Source organism: Neolamprologus brichardi, chromosome 19, assembly GCF_056152115.1.
Source record: "Neolamprologus brichardi isolate AB-2024 chromosome 19, ASM5615211v1, whole genome shotgun sequence".
NCBI classification, from domain to species: domain Eukaryota; kingdom Metazoa; phylum Chordata; class Actinopteri; order Cichliformes; family Cichlidae; genus Neolamprologus; species Neolamprologus brichardi.
Genome location: NC_142122.1, coordinates 9,153,612 through 9,179,068, shown reverse-complemented (window position 1 = coordinate 9,179,068; position 25,457 = coordinate 9,153,612). Strand labels below are relative to the sequence as shown.

At 38.9% G+C, this 25,457-nt stretch overlaps 1 protein-coding gene across 2 annotated transcripts; it reads left to right on the top strand.

The window, feature by feature from the left end:
* The first annotated feature begins 132 nt into the window (after positions 1-132).
* vps39 (VPS39 subunit of HOPS complex) lies at positions 133-23,739 on the top strand. 2 transcript variants are annotated; one of them, XM_087832954.1, is made up of 24 exons: positions 133-715; positions 919-984; positions 1,097-1,161; positions 1,282-1,324; positions 1,474-1,568; positions 3,398-3,496; positions 3,605-3,697; positions 4,211-4,394; positions 6,717-6,837; positions 7,459-7,579; positions 7,838-7,964; positions 8,342-8,484; positions 8,621-8,761; positions 9,948-10,089; positions 11,524-11,610; positions 12,431-12,504; positions 12,583-12,799; positions 13,787-13,915; positions 14,032-14,134; positions 14,976-15,021; positions 15,494-15,643; positions 19,232-19,366; positions 21,613-21,704; positions 22,082-23,739. In XM_087832954.1, the coding sequence occupies exons 1-24, from the start codon at positions 643-645 to the stop codon at positions 22,161-22,163; spliced, it is 2,628 nt and encodes an 875-aa protein (XP_087689080.1). In that variant the 5' UTR covers positions 133-642; the 3' UTR covers positions 22,164-23,739. The 2 variants fall into 2 exon arrangements, with proteins under 2 accessions (XP_087689080.1, XP_087689079.1); XM_087832953.1 differs by having other exon boundaries at positions 7,835-7,964.
* The last annotated feature ends 1,718 nt before the right edge of the window (positions 23,740-25,457 follow it).

Genomic DNA, 25,457 nt, shown 5'->3' with positions numbered 1-25,457 from the left:
TTAAATCCTGGAAATCGAAATTTAAAAAAATATATAATATTTAAGTATTTGTGTCATAAATACTGATTTTTCTTTTCGTACGACACCTCGCGAGAGTGCAAATAACCGTTCAACTTACCGTTTAATGCAAGCCACTGCGCCTTTAATGCGTTCCTCGTGAGCTCACATACTTCAGTCACGTGCCTGTCAAACCCCAGCAGCTCGCGCAGCCGTGTTCAAAACAACTAAGGAAGTAACAAGAAGCTACATGGCTAACGAAAACTAATTGCTGTGGTTTATATAGCGTTTGTGGTTAAACGTTTTAGGTTAATTGCAGTTGTGTAGTTGTTAACTTACAGTCTTCGCTCAGATTTCAGTTGCAGTGAGAGGGAGCCGATAGTTGCTCACTTCTTAGCTAAAAGGCTAACGATCAGCTGTTGTTTTGGTCAGGGAGGAAGGTGGCTAACAAGCCAAACTGCATTGCATTACCTAATCAGTTCTCCGTATTGGCCATTCCAAAAAAGCAAAACTGAACTGTGTTAGTTTATGGCGACATGTAAAGCTGTACCCCCGGACAGACTTATCAGCGATTAGGCGTCCGCCCCGTGTGGGATTGATATATCAGAGGGGTGTGTGAGATTGAATTAGCAGCGTCGCTTCAAGATGCACGACGCATATGAGCCTGTACCTATTCTGGAAAAACTTCCTCTTCAAATTGACTGCCTTGCAGCCTGGGGTGAGTTGTTGACACTTTGGTCACACGGCTACTCTTTAATTTTGTGACACTGAACTAGTACCCCTGTTTATCGAACTGCAGTTTTAAGTTGTCAAGAAATCATGAGTTGTTTCACCACTGAACACAGGTAACATCTCAGACTTATGTGAAAACGTTATGTCTGAAATTAACTGACCGCATCTTTTGTACTGACTTCCTTACAGAGGACTGGCTGCTTGTAGGAACAAAACCAGGCCATCTCCTTTTGTACCGAATAAAGAAGGATGCAGGTAAGGAGACCAAAGACGATGTTATCCATTTGGAGGCCGGTTTACCTTTCTGTTGCACGCTTCAAATACCAATGTAAGTAATTCTGATGAACACATTTCTTGTTTATCTTAGGAGGCAACCGGTTTGAGGTCACACTGGAAAAATCCAACAAGAACTTCTCAAAGAAGATTCAGCAGGTATCTGACTTGTTAAGTCGCTTAACCGCAAATTTAGATCTTAATTAAAATTGTTCACCTCTGTTTGTTGACCAGCTTATGTGTGTTTATCTCTTTAACTGTGGTTTTTTTTTTCTCCAGCTTTATGTTGTCTCACAGTACAAAATTCTTGTCAGTCTCCTGGGTAAGTTTCTCTCAGCAATACATTTTTACAGAGTTAAAATGCCATGTAAAGTAAAAATTGGGGGAACCTTGGGCTTGTAAAGGCTTCAAACTAATATCAGTTCTTCATTAACGTGACAACTAAACAAACCGATTTAAACATCCCCACAGAGAACAACATCCATGTCCATGACCTCCTGACCTTCCAGCAGATTACTGTGGTGTCCAAAGCCAAAGGAGCCACACTGTTTGCATGTGACTTGCAGGTCAGTAATAGACCCCTGTTTTGTGTAACTCAGCATGTGGTAAGAGAGGATAGATAAGACCAATCAGCTGTCAATTATCCCCCAGTGGTGACTTGTGGTATTGCAATTTAAAAAAAACAAAAGTATTTTCCCTCACAGACTATAATTCTATAACAGAGGTAGACAGGGCTTCCAGCTTCAAACAGGATTAAGTTCTTCTCTTTTTATTATATTTTATAAGTTTTTTTGTGTGTGATGTCTTAACTATGTGTACAATAGAGCAGCAGTCTCCTAGGGAAATGTAGGGGGCTAAAGCAGGATAAAGACTTAGAAGCTAGTCTTGAACTTTTTTTGGTCTTGCAGTCAAACAAGTTTCTGTTGATGTGAGCTGGTGGTTTCTTTTAGTCGGGTATCCAGTTCTCCTTCTAGTAGTGGTATTGTTTCTGCAGTCATATTCTTGCATACATTGCTTCCCATTACAAATGAAAGCAAAAGCAGTTTTCACTTGAACAGTTGTGTACACTGCGAGACATACAGGAGCATGTTTGTGAACCATTTAAGAAAAAAGTGAACTAAATTCTAAGTTTGGAGTTATTTTGGCCGTGGAAATTTGAGTATAATGGCTTACAAGCAAAACCAAATCAAACTGAGCATGCCTAGACCATTCATCTTACTTCTGACTGTTTTTAGTAGCCTTTCGAATGTGTTTTCACACAACTCACAAACTTTAGAGAAGCAAATCTAAGACCTAGGTAATTATAATCCTCTGGATTTCATTGTCCTTCATCAGACGGCTTCAATACAGGAAGTAAATCTGAGGTTTACCATGGTGCTGCTTACTAACATGCCATTTTCAATTTCTCTTTCAACACTTAACAATAGAAATAAAAAGCAATGTGATGGCTTAGTTCAACTCTGTGTCTGTCATCTGATTTAAGACAACAGTGGGTGTCTTGAAAACAGTAAAGTATCATACATATGGAGGAGTGACGTAGGCTACGTTCACACTGCAGGAGAAAGCGCATCAAATCCGACTTTTTTGACCCTATGCTATCCATATCTGATTATGGTATGACAGTGTGAACGGCACTAATCCGATATTTTCAAATCCGATCTGGGTCACTTTCGTATGTGGTACTGAATCCGATACATATCTGATGTTTTAGAAAGCGACTGCTGTTTGCGAGAAGACAACGTGAACGCTTCCTGGCTATTCAGTGTAGATGTTAGTGAAACTGTTGGGAAGACAACGTTGGAGAAACGTGAACATTTTATTTGTACTGTACAATCTGCAGATTCTAACAGAAATCTGCAACTATCCTTTGAAGCACCGCTCCTCTCTAAAACAGCAATAAGGATAATTATTAGGCCATATGTAAATAATAAAATAACTTTATAACTTAAAGCAAAATTGGGAAACGTAAAGTCCGAAACAAGTCTTTATATTAAGGCCATCAGTCAAACAATACTGTTTGTTCTGGGTCTAAACAGAGCGCGTTGTGTGTGACGTCTTCTTTTGCGCATGCGGGCCGCTTTGAGGGTTCACACTAGAGCGCGTTTGCTGTCACGTTTTTATTTGTAGTGTGAACAAGCAGACAAAAAATCGGATTTGATCAAAAAATCGGATTTGATCAAAAAATCGGAATTGAGAATCAAGACCTGAAGTGTAAACGTAGCCAAAAACACAATTTGTATTTAATTGTGCTAAATATGTAAAAACCCTGAACATTTTCTTAGTTTTTTATACAGTAGCTGCAATATTTTGTCTTGTTTGTTCATCTGTGCTGGACATATATTTTGCCTCACATTTCCTCTCACCAATTGTATATTTTGCCTCCTTTTGTCCTCAGCAAACCAGCTCAGGGGAGGAACAGCTGAGAATGTGTGTTGCAGTGAAAAAGAAACTCCAGCTGTATTACTGGAAGGACAGAGAGTTCCATGAGCTGCAGGTAATGTATACTGGAGATGTGACTCATTATAGTGTGATTCAAGTTTAACAGAATTTTCCAGCGCTTTGACACATTTAGCCATTTTAATGTTTTCGTTTCGTCTGTCAGGGGGACTTTGCTGCACCAGATATTCCAAAGTCAATGGCTTGGTGTGAAAACTCCATATGTGTTGGTTTCAAGAGAGACTATTACCTCATTCGGGTATGTGTTACAGAAAAGGGGTGCAAGCAGCTTCTTTACTTTTCAACTTACTTGTATGTGCTTATAACTTAAAATGATATTTCCAGCCATAATGTGTCTTTTTAAGTGTGGAAACACTCCTTGTCAAAAGAAAAGAAATATCCACAGAAACCTTTCTCATACTTCACATCTTCCCTTTTCATCTCTATGCCCGGTTTGCTAAGTAGCAGTTAAATTAATACCTGAAGGTGATGTTTTTACACCACTTTCTAGAAGCAGACAGTTATATAATGAGTTCCTGTCTTCTTTTTAATGGCTTGACTTTGTGTTTATTTTAAGACTTTTTCCTTTATGCTTCTCTCTTTTGTTTTATCAGCTACATCCAGAAAGGCTGTTAATAATATAGATGTCTCTCCCTAATAGTGTTTTATTGTCTATGTAAAGCACTTTATAACAGTTTCACACACTGCTAGGATATTATTACTTTATTCCGAATCTCACAGACTCATTCAAACTGCATTTGCTGTCAACTAGATGGATGGCCGTGGCTCCATAAAAGAGCTCTTCCCCACTGGGAAACAATTAGAACCTCTGGTTGCTCCACTGGCAGATGGGAAGGTGGCTGTTGGGCAGGATGACCTAACTGTGGTGCTTAATGAAGAGGGAGTGTGCACCCAGAAGTGTGCCCTGAACTGGACAGATATCCCTATAGCAATGGGTAAGAAAAAGACACAACAGCTGATACGCTGTCCTTGTATTTTAAGCTTTATGTCTAATGTAATCAATCAGCTTGTGAAAAGAAAATATATTAAAAATTTGCTGTCATGTATCCAAGCATGTTAAAAGGGAAAGAAGGAGAGGAAAACCCACACACCACCACCTCAAGCCCAATCCAAGTCTTTATTTATCTATTTCTGACTCATAATGTTTTTGTTAGAGTGTATTTGTTCTTGATATCAATACAAACTGACAGGAAAGTTAAAAGGGCACAAAGCTATCTGCAAACAAGAGCCAAAAATCCTCCCTCAATTCTCTGTGTGGGTTCATCTTTTAGATATTATACAAAGATGTTTTGCCAAAATGTGTAACCCTGGCAGTTGTTTTACCCAAGTGAAAAACAACTATGTTCACCTTTTTTTTTTTTTTTTTCTTTTCCTCTTGGGCACTTTCATTTCACAGATTATATACAATAAAATCTCAGAAAAATCCAGCGATTTACAGAAACTAAACTCATGCATTTCAATAACTGTTGTTTCCTTAAGTGTATGAATTCCTGAGGGAGAGCATCGATTGTTTTCTTCGAGGACATTGTTAATGTTAGCATTCAAATTTGTAGAAAACAAACTCTCCTCCCAAAATCCCAGAGCTTCACAGGCAAGAAAGGAAAAAACCTCAGCAGACCAAATAAAGAAACCACAGCACTAAACAGTTTAATTTCTCGAGGTGACATAGCTTTTTTGTTTTGCTCATAAATTCTACAAAACAGTTGGCTTTAAAAATATATGTGGCATGAAAGATTATAGTTGGCGCTGGATCAGTTGACCCTGAAGCATCCATTAGTAATGCTGTTCTACACTGAGGCTTGTTCTCTCACCTCTTTTCACTCCCCAGGTGTTTATATACCACTGCTGCACGTCATTAGATTTTTGTCTTCTTGCTCCTACAGTCTGTGTTTTTTGTCTTGTATCCCTATCCTTTTTCTTTTATCTTTCCCCCTCACCCACCCAGTCCACTCCCTGAGGCGGGTACTGCTGGTAGGAGATTTCTTCCTGTTAAAGGGGAGTTTTTTCTTTCTGCTGTCACTGAATCCCTATAGGGTCTTCTTTCTACTACTCTAGGGTCCCTACTTAATGCTGTAAAGTGATTTCAGGTGACTATTGTTGTGATAGGTGCTATATAAATACATTCTTGTAGAATTCTTTTAGCAAAAGTGTGACCATAATCTGAGAATACTCTCTTTCCTAGTTGTTACATTTTAGGTAAGTCTTTCAGTTCCTGTCTTAATAATGGAGAGCTTAATTAATGAACTTGGTAATGGCAGCATCTGTGTGAAGTTTTCAGAATGTCCATATATATATTTTTTATAAATGAGCCTGGTAAAGAAGTGTATGATAATAATAATGATAATAATGATAATAATGATGATGATGATGATGTAAATAGTAATAGTCTATTCTCTTGTTGCCACAGTGACAGGGCTGGTTTGTTCAGCAGTTTACAGATCAGTCAGACCTGTTGTCTAAATACTGCCATTGTTCTTATCCAGCTGCTGTCTGTCTTTCCTTGTCCCCATTCTTCCCGTCCTCCCTCGCTGTCTGAGCTGTGATGCTGTTTTCCACTTGTCAGAACACAAAACTCAGTCTTAGATCAGCTTTTTTTATCCTGTGACTAAGACACCGTAGGTCTGAGGAACTTTGTGACAGAAGAGATGCAGATAAGCTTGTGCATTGTTTTGAAGGGCCTTTTTTTTCTGTGCTCACTGGCACGTGGAAAGAAACATTATGAAGGGGAAATGAAACCTCCAAGCAGTGGTTTCATGCAGTTTGCAATTTCCTCATTTTGAATTAGTCATGATAGTGGCGTTGGCAAGCAGCAATAGAGGCTGAGGGATGGTCCGTTTAGAATATTTCTAACAGAGTGTCCTAAATGCTCAACCAGAAGAGAAGGCCTGGGCTTTTTGCTGTGAGTGTCTTTCATCCCATATCCAACCACAGGCTTGACTTGATTGCAGTCTGGTTAGATTCCTTCCTGTATAGCCCTGAGGACCAGAAATCTCATCACAAATGTGGCCCCCTGCTTTCAATATAGATATATTATAAATCTTGTGTGAAGGTCTTTTCACCTTTTATCAGATATTCCCTCTATATGCCTTTAAACATCATGGTAACTACTGCTTTCTTATTATGAGTTTACAGGTGTCGCCAGACACGATTTGGTCATACTACAAGCAAAATGCTATAAATAATGCTATCTTGCCAAAGATTGGTAACATTTTGGTTGATCTGAATATTTATTTATGTTATTCTTTTAATGTTCCCAGAGCACCAGCCTCCCTACATCATAGCAGTTCTTCCTCGGTATGTGGAGATACGGACCTTTGAGCCAAGGCTGCTGGTGCAGAGCGTGGAGCTGCAGAGACCACGCTTCATCACCTCAGCAGGGTGAGGCAGGCTGACCTCTGAAGTTTACTTTTGCGTGGAAGTCTGATCATTTACATCACAATCTGTTGCATTGTCACACCTTGGATTTATGTTTTTTGCAGTGTAAAAATCTGGAGAATGGAGTGGAAACACTGAGTTGTGTATTTCCATGCAATCGTACACTAGCTAATTGCTATGTTGTGTTTTAACCTTTCAAGTGTAGTGTCATCCACGCTTTTAAGCCTGACAGTTCTTCTGTTATGATGTATTTTATTTGGGTATACTAAACAACAAAGTCAACAAAATGTTTCATTATAAGGCAAAAGATCTTCTTGTGAAGAGGCTCTTTCTGGAAACAGAAACAGAAAATATTTACTGGTGCAGTATTGTGTAAAAGACTGCAGTGATATTTAGGCACTTTTGGTAGGTTTGATCATGAATGCTGGCCTTTCCTGATGCTTTCACACTGGCTGCCTTGTATAACATCATTTAACTAACATCCTCGCTTTCATCGGTTCTCCTGGTTTCCATTTCCCATGATAATGATGCCGATAATGGTGGTCCATCCTTTGAAAGAAAAACACTTTTGCTTCAGGCTTTTGTCTCTAATCTTGTTTTCTCCTCTTATCTTATCTTTTACAGGCCAAATATCGTGTATGTTGCCAGCAACCACTTTGTGTGGCGCCTGGTGCCCGTGTCAATAGCCACTCAGATCCGGCAGCTTCTACAGGACAAACAGTTTGAGCTTGCTCTTCAGCTGGCGGTGAGCAGCAAAACCACTCGCATTACTATTAAAGCCCATTATTACATTCCTGAGGATTCAATTTGTGCTTTAGCTCGAAGCATGGGACATTAAAATCACTTATCTTGATTAGGAGCAGCAAGCCGAAACGGTAAAAATGCTTTCAACTTTGGAGTTTATGGTTACCTTATTTAGCAATCTGGCTATCCAGAGACTTATCTGGGACTTTTTACTGTAGCGTGATGAATTCGTTGACTTTCTTTTTTTTCCTGCCAGAAGATGAAGGATGACTCGGATGGTGATAAGAAGCAGCAGATACATCACATCCAGAATTTATATGCCTTCAATCTGTTTTGCCAGAAGAGATTTGATGACTCCATGCAGGTTTTTGCCAAACTCGGCACAGGTAGGACTTCTGTCAATCTGCAGGGACACCTTTCCTTTTGTTTTCTGACAAACAGCTCAGCAATATGCGCCTATAGCTGAGACGTCTTGAAAATATTTTGTCCACTCGGATGAAGGCATCTGAATTTTCCCAGTATGTTCTTTTTTGCTCCTGTTGCTTACTGTGCATATTGATGGAAGAAGTTTATACATATGATCACTGCATGTTATTACTTGTGCCTGTATGAGAGTTTATTATCATGTGATTCTTGCTCTAATGGGCTTAAGATTTCAGTTTTCACAACACTGTGTTATAAACATGTTACTCAAAATATAGTTTCCTTTAATCAATCTAGAAGAAGGTAAAAGTTTTAACAGTTATCCTCCTTTGCTCGGCAGATCCTACACACGTGATTGGACTTTATCCAGACTTGCTCCCAGGTGATTACCGGAAACAACTGCACTACCCCAACCCTCTGCCTGCTCTGTCTGGGGCAGAGCTGGAAAAGGCGCATCTCGCTCTTATTGATTACCTCACACAGGTAGGTGTGTGTTTGTGTGTCAGAGAAAAGTGGAAAATTTCATAGAAGTTCGATAAGATTTTTGCTTTAAGGAGGTTTGGTCACTTTTTCTTTTAAACAAACCCTGATTTTTATTTTTATTTTTCTGTCCTCAAAGAAACGGAGCCACCTTGTGAAACAGCTGAATGACTCTGACCCTTCTACGACATCTCCTCTCATGGAGGGCACGCCTACCATCAAGAGCCGCAAAAAACTCCTGCAGATCATCGATACCACCTTGCTGAAATGTTACCTTCACGTAAGACATAATTAAGACTTTTGAGATAAAGCCCGCGCACACAAAGCTGGGGTCCCTGGGCCCTCACGCCTCAGACTGTAGTTTAAGTTTAAAGAATAGCTTGCTATTGTCAGCAAGCCTACTCCGAATGTTTATACCTTGCGATACAAGTTATATCAGCTCTGACAAACTTGGCAGCTTTCACCATCCATTTACAGTAAAAGGAAGTGATCTCAAAAGTAAAATTGGTAACTGGTTTAGTCAGATAAGCAGACAAAACTCTTCAACAAGTGGCAGGTGTATCATCTTCTTTATTAAGATGTTTTAAAAATGTAAATGTGAATGAAATTAATCAACAATTTTCCAGACACTCACTTATGTTTCACCATATAAACAACAGCAAACAGACTATAAACCTATGTTGTAAAGATGATGCATTAGACATGACCAGGGCTATGTAGTGTCACAAAATGATGCAAACAAATACAGGCGTTCTTTCACAAGCACAATATAGCTGCACATCTGATGGAATACAACGCAGGCAAAGCATAATAAAACATAAAGTCCTCTATAAGAAATCACAAACATGCTTACAGTCCCAAAACTCATCATTGAATTCTTTTGAGCAACATAAAATACTCAGTGCTTTCCAGAAACTGACAAAGAATGATGGCTCTACTATGAATGACAATGACCGTGAGTGCATGTGATTCACTTCCTGTTTCTCACTTGTAGAAACTGGCAGCAACATTAGGCAACTTGATATGTAGCCATAGGGGAGTGTGTTAAACAGTTAATGGGCAGGTTTAAAGCAACTTAAGACAAACTGGATCACAGTTCAAAGCAGTGTTAGTTTGACTCATTGAGGCGTGACAGCAGCACTGTGGGTCCGGTGTTGACTGAGTGAAGTAGGTACCTGGGAAACCAAACAAAACTTTGAATTTATTATGCAAACTTAGTTTCAGTCCTCATCTATGGAGAAATGGTAACTTGCGTTGGAATGTGGGATAAGATGTATGTAAGCAAGTTTCTCTGCTTACTGCTTGGGCTTAGCATTAGCAGCTTAACTGTCTGAATTTGCCTTAAAGTCCTCTGCAGCTAGTTTAATATGAGCGCGTGTTTGAGATGCCGGGAATACGTGCCAGATTGCTTAAATAATAAATAGCAACAGAAACGGTGATCTGCTTTTTATCCTCACCTCATCCAGACAAACGTGGCCCTTGTGTCCCCCCTCCTTCGTCTGGAGAACAATCATTGCCACATCGAGGAGAGCGAGTATGTCCTGAAGAAGGCTCACAAGTACAGTGAGCTCATTATTCTCTATGAAAAGAAGGGCCTGCACCAGAAAGGTAATTGTCAAGCTGCTGACTTTTAAATCCTAAAATCTCATAAATTTTCCATGTTAGATGGGCTTTGTATTATTAGGGTACTTGTTTGTCATCTTCTTCTGATAATGATAAATGAGATTGCTGTATTCATTATTGATGTAAGGTAAAATATTTAAAACATTTTTTCTTTTCACACACTGAAAGTGATCAGTCTTACAAACAGAATATAAAGCATGGATCCTTTCAAGTGGATTTGCAAGGAGAAGTTTCTTTGGAATAACAACTTGAATTCCATTTGATTAAGTGTGATTTAGATCATAATAATTCAAGTGAAATGGATAAGATTTATACACCTTCAGCTGTGTTCGACTCCTCTGGAAAACTGGCAGGTATCACGCTGTTGGGTTCAAGTGAGAGTTCAAAGTCAAGTCATTTCTCTCTCAAGCTTGTCGACTTGTTGGTTGACTTTCTCTTTTTAAAACTGGGAATAAGAGAGGATGGCTTTTGGGTTTTTTTCCCCCCTTATTTTCCAAATTTTACAATCAAGAAACAAAGCTTGAACAATGGCTTGTTGTACACCTAACCTTAAGTGTTTGCCTTTAGCTGGTTGAAGTCCATCTTTGAGAGAATTCAAATTACTGTCGGTGTTTAATACATGCACGTTAATTTTCTTTTTGTCTCTTTTGCCATGATGCATATGCACTTGTTTAAAATATAAGTGACGCTGTGAAATATCTTTTGAATTGATGAGCTGCAGAGAACAGATATGTCAATCAGCTGAATAATGACTGCCATCACAGTTAAAGTGATTTGTCAGTGTGGTTTATCTGTTGCAGAACTCAGCATGGCAACTGAATGCATAATAATAAAATGCATTGAGACATCTGTTTCCAGCTTTGGATGTTGTATTCGGAGTTCGCTATATAAGTGGCAGCTCATTTGATCACAGATCTGCTCTGCTTTTGTCAGCGGTCTTGTCATTACCTCCCAAACACAAAAGCCATTGTGAGCGTAACCATTTCAGTATGTTTAAGTTATAAACTCGTAGCTGCGGTTGCACAGATTATCTCAGAGGAGGTTTCCTGCATGAGGTCGACTGGTCATCCTTGTGAATCAGAGCTGCCTTAACGCTCTTTGTTTCTGCTGGTACTCTGTGGCTGTTCTCGCAGAAAGTGCATTTGGTTTTAATTGGCCTGCTGCAGTTTGGGCTTGTGATGTCATGCTGCTCAAGTCTGCCTCTCTCTGCGTCTGCCAATTCAAACCAGCTGTTCCAAAACACAGATTAACACTTTGCATATGCCTCGACCAATTTCTGTTGGTGGAGGACTTATGTAATGCAGAGCAGAGCAGACCACATCTTGCTACTTTCACTCAGGCAGACTTCACTTTTGTTCTAGTTCCTCTGTTATTCACCTCTCGTTACTTTTTTTTTCAAACCTGTTTACACTCTCGCAGCTCTGCAGGTGCTGCTCGACCAATCCACCAAGGCCAACTCTCCACTTAAGGGCCATGAGCGAACAGTGCAGTACCTCCAAAGACTGGGTAAGGATCAACAGCTGGCTCAAGCCTGTTAAATTTGTTGATGGGATTTTGGAAAATTCTCAGAGAAAACATTCATGTTGATTGATTATGGATGTTGGATATAACTGATCTGCAGTGATTTGCGTGTCTGAGTTTAATTACATGGGAGCGTTTAAAAAAATTATATTATTTTTCTTATTTCGTTTGTTTTGCTATGAAACTTTACATCTATATACTGTTTGCTTACTGGGTGTTCAACAGCTAAAATTGCTGTAGTACTTTTTGAATTCCTGGTGAATAAGGTAATGACTAGAATGAGTCTTTATAATGAAATGATTAAAATTCTTTCAGTAGTCTGTGTTTCAACTGTGCTTTCAGAATATCATTTGGCATTTGATTGTGTTTTTGTTTATTGTAAATGTTATTTTAAACTCAACAACAACCCTCTGAAACTGTGATCTCTTCCAGCTTCACTGGGACAGTTTCATTTGCTTCAATTAGCTGTGTTTAATTATTTAAAATATTTATTTATTTTAAAAAGTCCAAAACTGTTTTATTCAGTTATCATTAGTATTATTATTATTATTATTTTCCGTTCGCAACAAAATTCTAAATCCAGGACACAACAGTAAAACTCATTTGTTGTTTTGTGCAGTATTGAACTTGTTCAGTTGTATAAATGTATTCATGTTATTGCATTGGAGTCCAGTCAAACAATATGTTAATTTTCTTATAATTAATTATTCCCTGAGGTCGGAAATGTTTACAGGCTGATTAAAACCTAATGATTCGAGTTGTAAGTTAAGCCCACTTAGCCATCTTAAGACCTCTGTGCACACAGGAGCAGAGAATCTGGGTATAATCTTTGAGTTTTCTCCCTGGGTGCTGAAGACGTGTCCTGAAGATGGCCTGAAGGTGGGTACAACATTTACATGCATTGCCACGACTTCCTTTTTATTACCCACTGGAGTAAAAACCTGTCTTCCTGCTCAGATCTTTACAGAAGACCTGACAGAAGTGGAGTCGTTGCCCAGAGACAAGGTGCTGCAGTTTCTAAAGGATGGTTTTAAGGAGCTCGCCATCCCATATTTAGAGCACATCATTTACGTGTGGGAAGAGCAGGGTCCCGAGTTTCACAATGTGCTAATCCAGCTCTACCTGGGAAGGGTTCAAGTCCTCATGAAGGAGTACCTCAAGTTGCTGCCTAAAGGTATGAGCAAGAATAAACCTGAGTACACTGAGTGTCTGGGCATGAAAAAGTTTTACAGTTAGCCTTTTTTTTCCTGTTAGACTATGAAAATAAGTTGCGTTGTTGGGCACATATCACATTGATAAATTATTAGTTAACATACACAATAACCTCCTTTTGCTGTGGAGAAATGTGGAGGAGTGTAATTGTAGCATCAGAGTAGCAGGGTGATGTGACCTTGGAGCTTTGAAGGCTTTCTAGCAAACCTGCCCTTTAAAAGTGAACTCAACTTCAAAAAGACTTTAATTTTTAATTGTATTTTAGAATTTTCATTTGATTTCATTACCGCACTGCGTATGGATTCACTCTGGCTCTTCTTGCAGAGAGTATTCTCTCACCGCTGTTGCAAATAAAGTCTGTGTCAGAACTGATTATCAGGTCCATCCATCTCTTACTCTTGAAACACCTTTTAATGCGCCTCCAAGCAAGAATGCTCGTTAATGTGCACTCTGTTTAAAAACAAAAACCAAACCCCCATAAAACTTAAAAACAGCTAATGAAATAAGAAAAACCCGATCCTTGGGCCAGCTATTGCTGCATTTCATGATAAACTGGAATGCAAGCACACACAGCCCTCAATATTAAAGAGTTTCTCTAGGCTTATTGTGATCATTGGGTACAAGGCTGGGAATATATGTGGTTAAATATATTTTTACTTTGGGCATATGATAAATCATCTTGATATTTACCTTTTCTGGAATTTAATAATTCAGTTATTTATTTATTTGATTAATATAGTTATAATTTGTCAAAGAACAGTAAGACAAACCCTCATATTACTACTTCTACATCACAAGTGATCTAAAACCCCCCAAAATGGCAATAACCACTGTAGACAAATATGAAGAGCAACACCCATTCTTAAAAACGGAAATAGCTTCTTTTTTTTTATCCACAGACTCACCTATTATCTGAACATCTCTGTAATAAAATCCTCTGTTATTGTAGGCGCTTCAGCTGTTCCTGCAGGGAAAGAGAATGGTGAACTAGGAGAGTTCAGGAACAAGCTGTTGACTTTCCTGGATATTTCTACATGCTATGAGCCTGCCAGACTCATCAGTGACTTCCCCTTTGATGGTAGGATGTTGCTTACACTGAGATGACAGGTTTTATCTACTGTTTGCCTGGGAAATACAAATAAAGACGTGAGTTTAACTGTGCCATGATCCTTGACTTTTGTTTCCATGTTCAAGGCTTGCTGGAGGAACGGGCTCTGCTTCTGGGTCGTATGGGTAAACATGAGCAAGCGCTCTTCATCTATGTACACATCTTGAAAGACACCCACATGGCTGAAGAGTGAGTATTCCTGCACAACTGAAAAGTAACACCAATCAACAGCTAATATGGCTGATGTTAAACTGTCAAAGTATTTCCTGACTCAGTCACGAACTTAGGTCATTTCCTGAAGTCATATTTACATGCATTTTGGATTCCATAGTGTAATTCAGTTTTGTTTATATAGCGCCTAATCTCAACAATAGTCACTGTGAGGCACTTTACATCACAAGGTAAAGACCCCACAATAAGACAGAGAAACCCCAATAATCAAATAACCCCCTGTGAGCAAGCACTTGGGGACAGTGGGAAGTAAAAACTCACTTTTAACAGGAAGAAACCTCTGGCAGAACCAGGTTTGGGAATGGGCGGGCATCTGCCACCACAAAGAACAAAAGAGGAAGAGAGTCAGATTATTAATAACTAATGATTACATGAAAAGTGGTGTCTAAACACATAGTGAGTGAAAAAGAAACCCTCACTGATCCAGCCCCAACTATATGCTTTATCATATAGTTAGGGCCCTGACTATGAGTAGTGGTTTACATATTTGGCCCAACAAGTGAAGGGTTCTGGCCTGATCCCGAGAGGAGGCACAAACCCCTTCGGGGTTGCATGAGAAAGGGCATTCGTTGTTTAAAAACTTGCCAAATCAAATATGGGCCGCTGCCTGAAGGGTGACGCCTTGTGAATAAGGGAGCAGCTGAAAGTAGCTCTATATTTAACAGCATTTTCTGCAAGGCAGAGCCAGTGTAATTACCTGCAGTGCTGTGTTTGTCCAATCAGTCAACATCATAGCACTAAAAAGAGCAATTTTATATTATCATGTATTTGCTAATGCTTTTCTGTGTGCTCTTTGCAGATACTGTCACGGACATTACAACAGTTCAGTGGAAGGAAATAAAGATGTAAGTAGTTTTCAGTGTAATTCTAGGTTGTTGAGTTTGTTGTGTCCTCCTGGATTTTATTAAAGTTATGTTTATTATTTTATGACCACATTTTTCAGTTTGTATGCTTTGCTGCCTTCTGATAAGCACATTTGTGTTCACAGAACATGCTATACAACTATAATGAATTATTTATGCTGCAAGGAGCATTGCCAGCTTTACAAAAAATTTAAAAAAAAAAGATTTCTTCCTCACTTAACTAGAAATGACAGCTGACATGACAGCATGTTGTTGGCCTGTTTGTCTGCCTGTTCTGTTCTCTTGAATGCCTCTTTAAATTTATGTATGCTTGGCAGAAATGTTCACTTGGACTCGAGGATGAGGTGCTTTAAGCGTTAGTAGTCAAACCTCACGAGACAGGTTTTTGGCCATAACTTGAGGTGCTAGTTTGTCAATTAAGCACGTTATTAACAGCTGTATTTCTGCTCTGTAGGTTTATCTTTCTCTGCTGCGAATGTACCTGTCACCTCCTGACGTCCACTGCCTGGGGCCAATTAAGATGGAGCTTTCTGAGCCTCAGGCCAACCTCCAGGCAGCCCTGCAGGTCCTGGAGCTGCACCACAGCAAGCTCAACACCACCAAGGTACACAGTGATTGCATAAGCAGGGTATTTCTCACCAGAGTGACTCACTGCTGCCTAGTCTCTGCTAGCGATTCTGTTATTTCTTTGTATAGTATGGAATGTTTAACAGCATCAAGTCAGATCAGGCTCTGTTAGTGTCTAGTGAGGCCAGTTAGTGACTGACGGTAATTGAGTTTGAATTTTATGAGTCCCCTGACATAAAATAACTCCACTTTGCTTAACAGTAACTCATAAACCCTCAAACATCTCACTCAATCAATTAAAGTATTTTCTAACTCAATCCAGGACAGAGTCGGCCTGTTTAGGCTGGATTAAAATTAGGAAAAAAAACAGCTTTAACAGTGACATGCACTCAGTGACTTACACAAAATTAATACTCTGACATTTATTTTAAAAAAAAGAAAGAAAGCAGCCACTGAGCAAAATGCAGATTCTTTAAAGATTTAGTTTGTTTATAGCACAAAATGAAAGCCGCTCGCACTGCTGGGGGTAATCAAGCTGCTGCCTTTTGACAGAAGGATTCAGCAAAGCAGAAAAACATGTCCAACAGAGTGCTGGTCTCCCCTGAGAGGCATCTGTGGTGAAGTTTCTAAAACTTACTTTGTGTAACTTGTTAAAAGACCTGCACCCAAAACCAAAATAGCAAGAAGTTAATTAAATAAAAGATGTTACACTGAAAAGTGGCTCGTAACCCATTTTGCTTGTCAAAATATCATTTCACAATCCCCCACTCACTCCCTCCAAATGCTGTGAAGAAAATATCTCTTGAAGACTACTTTATAAAGTCTTTTTTCTTTTTTTAACACCCCCCGTAGTCGCCGTGTCAACTGATTTGGTTCATAAACTCTCATCCAGCCAAATTTGCATTGGTTTGACTGTTGATGGTGTAGAAGAGTGCTACATCAATAGCTGTATTCTTGAGTTAATCAGTTTTATTTTTGGCCAGAGGGGGAAAAAGATTACCTGTTAAAGTTTCCACACCTTTAAATTCACCCACCCTAATTGATTATGTCAAATTGGGTGACACAGTTAAGGTCATTATTGTTGAAAATAAAACTAAGGGTAATTTAGGTTTAGGTAACTGAAATGAAGGCATTAGAACATCAAAAATGTAAACTGAATACTAAAAACTTAACAACTTAACACTTAGTCTTTGTCACCTTGGTCTAATCTTAATTCAGAAGACCTATAAGCTGGTGTGGGTAATGTATTCACCTTACATGTGAAAGATCCTTTTTTTCAGTCCTAGGAGACACTAATCCAGCATCGGGGGTTCACAAGCTAGTGTACTCATAGTTCCAGTTCCAAGCCTAGATAAATGCATCAGAAAGGGCATGAAGTGTAAAATCTGTGTCAAGTCAAACATGGATCTATCCGCTGTGGTGAGCCCCCATGGGAAATAAAGGAGCAGCCGAGAGTACCTACTTTGTGTTGCAATACCTTTTATAAAACCTCTCAAATCTTGCCAAAAAATATCTTACATGACTAGGAAGATGATACTATAGATATTTGAGTTGTGGTTCTTCTCATAGGGGTAATCATAGGGGTAGGGGTAGAACATACTTCCAAAGATTTTATGCTGGATACCCTCGAGCATCCGTGCAACCTTTTCTGTTTAACCAGACCTACAAGTGCACTGACTTGTGACTGCCCATGCCTGGGTTACTGGTAAGCTCTATTATAGTTATTTCTGCTGTGAATAGCAATTTTTTAAAAAAGATTTGTACTTTATTAAGACTGATAGTGGTTTGATATGACTTCAGTCAAAACATTTTTTTGACTGCAGCTCTAGTTTTTGTTTTTTCTGAACAATCCAGCTAACAGTTACACAAAAAAACTCTTAATGTCTTAGCATGAAGGAGAGCAGGCGTGGCTTTTCAGAGACCTCTTTGTCTCTGTTAAAGTTTAAACACATAAATCAAGAATGTTTGTCTGTTCTGGGTTATGTTCTTGTTGTAAAATGCGCTCCAACAGCCTCTGTTCTGTTTGTGACTTAATGAACATGTGACTCTTTGAGAAAGGCACTGCTGATCAGTGCAGAGTGCTTCATCCCATCTTTCTGTGCTGCACAAACTCATCGGCTTTACTGGCACCCTGCTTTCATTTCCCATGGATTTTCTCCCAGAGTCTGCCTTGCCGTGACAAGATGACAGAAAACTTTATGCAAAACATCTGATGTGTTGTTTTTTTTTGTTTTTTTTAATGTCACTTTTTTATTTTTTCACTCACATGCTAGCTATTTAAAATAGGTTTCATTGTACTCCAACAAAATGAAAATGAACAGTTTTAGTGAATAAGAAATCAGCAAGATAATTCTACTCAATGAATGAATGGTCCTATAGATACGGCCTTGGCGATGTGGCTCTTCCAGGAAATATTAACGGTGGCACGAAGCATGCAGTTTTGGTTTTGATCCAATTTCTTGCTCAGCAGTTTGTTCAAGGGCAACTGTAGAGACTCACTGAGCAGGATCACATCAACACACGACTTAAACACTTTAAGTCTGGCTAACTTTTACTCAGAGCCTTCCACATCTTGGCAAGATGCTCCCGCATTTGATGGTAGATCTGTCCTTGGTGAGTAGAATAAAGCAGTCGGCCGGTGCATTGATATTAGTTTGAGATTTCAAGGTGGACACCGGTTCCCTGGGCAGCACTTTTGACTTCATGTAGGAAATCATGTGCATCTTCAATCTTGGATTCAGGAAAGCAGATGTCAATTGCAAAATTGAGGTCCAGAAGAACCACAGCCAGTTTCTAGGAGCTTGGTCTTCCCCTCAGTGAGACATCAGTGCAGTTGACCACCTTACGATACACAAGGCAGAAAGATCTATAGAAACACTTTAAACATAAAACATGTAAGTGCTAGTGGCATCATTGAAGGGTAATTGATTAGCGTAAAGACTTTGCTGTGTTTCAAAATGTGCGTATTATTTAAGGTTATTGCACAGTCTGTTATTGCATGTCTCTGTTTAATAAAAAAAATACAGTTGAATCTAAATCCAGCTCTGTTTTTCAGAAGAAAATGCTCGCTCTGTGCTCTGTGCTCTATGCTCTGTGCTCTATGCTAGTTGTTTGGGTTTAACGAGGTAATTTGTAGTAATTTTATTAGATTATATGAAGCAGGAGGACAGGAAAAAAACTAGAGCTTGATTGTGTTTAGTTTTTCTAAACGGTCACGTAAAAGCACGCAGGAGATGTAATTTAGTTGTTGTGAAGGAGAGGAAGATGCAGTTAGAAGTTTGGAGGATATCATGTAACACAAAGTGGGACAGCAAATTAGTTTTTCCCAGAGAGGTGATTTGATTTGCCGTTATGACTTTGAAATGATGAACAAGTATGTAATAAAAAGTCTAATGGATTTGAAAATGACTATTACACGTCACTATCATTACTGCTTTTGAAATTTGTTGCCCCACAACATGAAAATTACCAGCACTGCTGTTTATAAAATATATACTTTTAAAGTCTGTGTTTGCCGTTTAGTATTCCACAGAGGTCCCTTATGCCTTTGAAACCTTTTTAAATAGCAAGGTGTGGTCAGTAGTGTTTACCAAGCTGGTGTTTTGTTTATCTTTTCTTTACTCAGGCCATCAATTTGCTCCCAGCAAACACTCAGATCCGTGAGATCCGGGTTTTCCTGGAAAGCGTCCTGGAGGAGAAGGCTCAGATGAAGCGCTGCAACCAGGTGCTGAAAAGTCTGCTGCAAGCCGAATTCCTGAGGGTGAGTCCTGGAGAGCGGGTTCACATAATGACTTCTGAATTTTAATACTTGATATATGCTAGCAAGGAATTTAGGCCTCTTCCCTCTTCCTTAAAAGATTTTTTACTTTAGGCTGACATCTGAGAAAGGCACGATCTGATATCGTCGTGTTGGTGTTGTTCCCAGATCATCATGAAAATGTTGTTCCAGGTTTAACATTGCAAGTGACCAATCATTGTTGTGACGTTATTCTTTTGCACGCCAAGCCATCCCTGCATTTATGAAATGCCAATGTTGCAAGGACAATATTAATTCTGCTTACCGTTTATTAAAGGGTTAGGGTCCGTTGATCGGCAGACAGAGGCGGTTTCTCGCAGCTTAAGTACAGTTTTTTGTTTTACGGCGGTTTTTCCCGAAGTCGCAAAAGTATGACGTCACAACATTCTGATTGGTCACTTGCAATGTTGATCTTGGAACAACACTTAGTATGATGATCTGGGAACAACACCAACACGACAATATCAGATCGTGCTCTGAGGAAGAGTCCAGACATGTTCAACAACGCCTGAGCGAAGCAGAGGTGTGCATGTCTGAGAGTTTTTCGGTCCTCATGTTGAAGGATAGACAGCTGATGTTTTAAAGGGGTACAGTTCACTTGGGAGAAAATATTTTAAATATGAAATTTATTAGCGCTGTTATGAGAAACAGATGTTTGTTTTCCTTCAATGGCTTATTAAGAATTATTAAGAAATAAAGAAGTTACCGGGACACCACAAGGCCAGTGACACAAACAGGAATGTTCAGTGAGCTTACTTCACCTGAAATGAAGCCCCCCCCTTCTACCCCCACTAAAACTGAAAGTTAATATTTTGACCTGGTACAGTGCTCCTGCATTACCCCCATCTTTAATTAGATTGTTTTCCTACTTTTTTTTGTTCCCAGATCTCTCAGAATATCTAGAAATTAGTTAAAGAATTTTTTAAATAAATTGTAATATCAATAACACAGTGGACAGTCAAAGTTTGCAACAGTTAATGGCTAAAAAGGACATTTTTCTAACTTCTCAAATGTGTTTTCCAGTTAGATTTTTCTCGTTAACTCTTACGTCATTCTCCATTTCTTAGAGTAGTTATAATATTGCATTTCGTTTTATTGCTTTTATTGTGTTTGCTGTGCTTTATTAGAAAATCACCTTATGAAAGTAGGATTCATTTCAGTAGCAGTAGACTGGCCATGGGTTGCATGTCTGCAGTTAACTAGATGAGCCACATTTGCATAACGTTTATCTTCTGTTGGTGGCCAGTTTTTAAAAAGACACCGCAAAGTTAAATAAGGAAAAAAATCAATTTTTTAAAAATTGTTTCCTTTTAATCAGAGTCAAACTAAAATTATGATGTTGTCAGATCTCTGCAAATCAAAAAGAATTACTGTTATTATAATCAACAGTAGTTTTGCTTGATTAGCAGACCCAAACAGCTTATTTCCACATTAAACATAACAAAAATTAATTTAAAACCATATCTGTGCGCTTTCTCTCAGTGGCAGGGCAGATTGTCGCATTAGCAGTGAAACAATGCCTGCTACAAAAGATGAGCTTAAAGGGTCACAGCTGACATCAGTTTGCAAGCTAATTAGCTTCACACTAAACAGCTTGCACACATATGTCCAGATGTCAATTTGATGCCCTTAAATGCTGGCCTGGTTCAACCGTTCAATATTGCTGTAGTAATGGAAACTGTGGGCAGTGAGTGCAAATGCAATGCAACATATTTGTTTACTTTTCCTAATGTATATATTTCTTTAACACATTTTTGTCTCCTTGCGATACAAAAAAAGTACTAGGATGATTGCGTGAGTAATTAAACTGATATCTCAAATGAACAGCATAAATCTGTGCTACATATATATTTTTTAATATTTACATTTCATATGCTCGTCTGTCATCTCCAGAGCTATTTGAGAATTAATCATGAGGTCCACATCTGACAGGTTGAGCTGAAGTGGTCTCCAATCCAGAGTGTTAAATAAACAGGAGCTGTAGTGACACTGGCAGAAATCGTCACTTCAAATCATGTCCACAATTTGATTTCTTGTGCGTTATTTCTTCAAAGCAGGAGAGTCCACACTCCTCCATCCGTCATGCTATATATTTGTGCTGAAATGGTGGACGACAGAGCGTTCCAGATGGAGGTTTTGTACCTTTATAATCGAGTGACTGTGCTGGAGAAAGACGATTTAATATCTGTGTTCCTGTCATTTGATTTCAGGTGCAAGAGGAGCGGATTTTCCACCAGCAGGTTAAATGCGTTATTACAGAAGAGAAGATCTGCAGAGTCTGCAAGAAGAAAATAGGAAATAGGTAGGACTGTCCTTTTAAGATTTAGCATGCTGTTGTTTTATATTTACTTGGTTTTCAAATTTTATCTTTGTTTGATTGATTTTGGGTTTTCTTCTCCATTCTTTTGCTGAAAATTTGAGTATATGACAAATATTTGAATCTTAAAACTGAAAAGTGGGATGATTTGTTTGCTCTATAGACACATTAACTCTCACTGATGTGGGGTTATGTATTCTTATATACACGTTTATTAATTTAGTTGCATTTTCTTATGAGACAAGCTGCTGTTAATCCCACATACACATAGTTTACTCCTTCAGCTTTCATTTAATGCTTGTTTATGTGCTTGTAACAATCAGTAGGAAAGCATTCACACATCTGTTTATTTTCTCTTTCAGTGCATTTGCCAGGTATCCCAATGGCGTGGTGGTGCATTACTTCTGCTGCAAAGACCGCAACATTTGCCCCGCTGAACAGTAACATCTCCACAGTAGAAATAATAAATTGCCCTCCTTTCTTCGACTCCTTGGACATCTGTGAACTAGAAATACACGTGGTAGTTGGAAGTGCTTAGAATGGGACGCTTTTGTCCAAAGCACGTCAGAGGATTTTGCTTGCAGATTCTTTTTAACCTGAGTTGACCTCCCGTTGTCATGCTCAAACCACAGAGCAGAACGGGAGCCAAAGTTGACTTTCTCTCTCTGTGCATGAAGTAGCAGTAGGAATGCCCAGGGTCGTTCAGCAGGCGGGGAGAGAGAGGGAGTGAGGTAGACGTTGACATTTGAAAAGCATGTGTCGCTGTAACTCTAGAAGGGATTCGCGGCTCTACGGTACACATTCCCTCTGAGGAAAACGGACACTATTGACAACTGTAACAACAGACGTTGTGCATGCACTCACCAGGAGATGATTACAAGCCTGGTTTACACAGTCTCCCTGCCCTCCTGTTGCGCTGCATCGGCCTCAAACACTGCTTCATATGCCATATAGACTCTGCAGGAGTACTGGTGAATGCCTTCTGCGACTCTGAAGATTGTCTCTCATGACTTGTCATTGCAAGTGATGGTACTTACTAAAACAGCTTTACAGCACATTTGTGTTTTTTGTGTTTTATTTAATCATCTGTTGCAGCTAACATATTTTCTTTGTTTGTTTTTTACAGTTTAAATATTATCGCTCTAAATTCACTCTCCACTGTTTTAATGTCTCGTTTGTCGTGTTCTTTGTCGTGGAATAATTTTTTTTAATTTAAACTTTGCAATGCTTGAGGAGCACTCACTCAGTTTCTCCCCTGGTTTGCTTCACCTATGAGCCACCGCATTGAAGCCACCTGCCTTATACGGTCTAGGCCTCCCTCGTGCCGCTGTGACCCATCAGGGCGTGATTGCAGTGCGTCCTGTGGGTTACAGGGCGCAGCCTCCATGGATCTTCCTGCTCAATCTGACTGGGATCTTTGGGAATTTGGGAGCTAGGTCTATGCCATGTGCTCTTCCAAAGTTGTTTTTTTTTCCTGAAGAGGGAAACTGTTTCTGTCAGGGTGTGCCGTTGCCATGGAAGATGATCAATAACATGTGATGTGTAGCTTTGATGTTGTGGTTTATTTAGTTGGTTCAGTGACATAAATGTCTCTCCAACTATGTTAATAATATTTTTTTTCTAAAGAAACTTTACAAAACAGTGTTTGTTTATTTGGGTTTTTTTCCTTTGTCATACATGAAATTTAATATATTTGGGTTTATTAAAGGCTTTCTTTGCTGCTTTGAAGACTAATGGAATAACTGATGTAAATATTACTGATTTATGCCCTTTGCTGTGACCATGAGTCTCAGCTTTAGCCACTGTAACTTTTTCTTTTACGTATAAGGCTGTTGCCCGGTTTGCTCTGAGGCAGATTAAAAGTGTTGTAACTTTGTCCTGTTTGTTCATGTTAACTCGGATCTTTGCTTTTTCATTGCAATAGTATCTTCAAATGACAAATTACTGTTCACCTGGGAGGTATTTAACGAAAGCAATGCTCCCCCAGTTTATTATGAATAAAGTTAAAGCAATGAATGTATGTTTTGTTTTGTTTTGGGATTTATTTTTTTTCTTGGTCCGTGTTGTCAGTGACGCTATTGTTTGGATATCTGGATGACTGGAAGAAAAAAAAAAGATCTTTCTTGTAATTTGTAGCATTTTCTACATCCCTTCTTCCTTGAAATATCTCCTCTTCTTCTGCTTTTAGAGGTTTGCACACATTCTCTGCTAAGACTGTTTCACATTTTTGTTTTTTAAGTATTGTTTTGTGGAAATTATTGTTACCACTGAGTGTATACTGTATAAAGACTAAGAGGGTAGATGACATATTTCTCATTGAAGTTATTTGTTTCTGAAGAGCAACCCAGCAGGTCGGTGCAGTCTGTCTGTTTGGCTATAATCAGTAATAAACATGCATTTCCACTCATGTTTGTGCCTGTGTGACAGCAACTCTCAACACCTACACTGCACATATTCATTATGCAGGTGATGAATCTTTTTAGTGCTTGGATTTAGTAGGAAGCCAAAACAGTATTGTCACTGTGGAAAATGTCATCAGACTCTTAAGTATAAATTATGTGTAAATGTGTGGGCTACAGCTACTGATAACTTACCAGCAAAAATGGATTTATGATTGAATTTTTTTACTTTTTATGTTTAACATCTACATTTTTACTCTACATAATTCAGAATTCTTGTGGCTAACACCACTACTGAATAAAGTGCATTTAGACATGCATTGCTGATAAGGATAACCTGCTGAAATTCAAACTTTAATTGGCGGTTATTGTCAGACAAGCTGGTTTAAATATTTTAGAAACTTCCTGTCTAATGGGATTTTTCCACACAGTCACTTTTAGGGTTCACAGAGAATGGTCTGAAAAATATTCAGTGAACTGCAGTTTTCTGAGTGAAAATCAGAGGTCAGAGGAGACTGCAGAAGAGCATCTCTGAATCTACAATATGAATAAACCAGATTGGCTACAGCAACAGAAGACCATACCAGGTCCTACACTTGTCACCTATGAACAGGAAATTGAAGCTGCCATCCTCACGGATTCACCAAAACGGACAATACAGGGTAGAATAAACTAATTGTCAGTTTCTGCTGAAGTATTCAGATGGTTGTCAGAATCTGGCATAAACAACATGAAAGCGTGGATCCATCCAGCCTTGTATCAACAGTTTAGGCTGCTGGTTTTGGAATAGTGTGTATGCTGTATGTTTTTGGCACACTTGGGGCTTCTTAGTGCCAACTAAGCATTGTCCACAGTGTGGCCACAGTGTAGGCTGACGGCTGCTTCCAGCAGGATAACACACCATGTCACACAGTTCAAATCATCTCAAACTGGTTTCTTGAACATGACAATGAGTACACAGTATACAAATGGCCTCCACAGTCACCACATCTCAATCCAAGAGATCAGCTTCAGGAAATAATGATGTTCTGGAGCAACAGTGTGTAATTTTATAAGCAAAATTCAGATTTTTCTTAAAATATTTGACTATTCAATTTGTTAACTCAGTAGCAGTTTTAACTGTTCACCTTTACTTTTTTAATTCTGACATTTCCATTAGTTACAAACCAATTTAAGAAAAATCTTCTGTCATAAATATAGATATACAGGTAACATGCAGACTGGATAATGAGCTCATCAGTTATTAGTTGTTGTTGTTGTTGTTTTTTAATTTACAGCACTTCCTCTTCCCGCTTTCACAAATAAAGAAAAGTAGCTCCTCTCCTTATCTGTTTGCGAA

Excerpts from the sequence above, each read along its gene's own strand:
- vps39 (XM_087832953.1), top strand. The coding sequence starts at position 643 with ATGCACGACGCATATGAGCCTGTACCTATTCTGGAAAAACTTCCTCTT. Across the intron at positions 1,162-1,281 it reads TCTCAAAGAAGATTCAGCAG|CTTTATGTTGTCTCACAGTA; the intron begins GTATCTGACTTG and ends TTTTTTCTCCAG. Across the intron at positions 11,611-12,430 it reads GCAGTACCTCCAAAGACTGG|GAGCAGAGAATCTGGGTATA; the intron begins GTAAGGATCAAC and ends CTGTGCACACAG.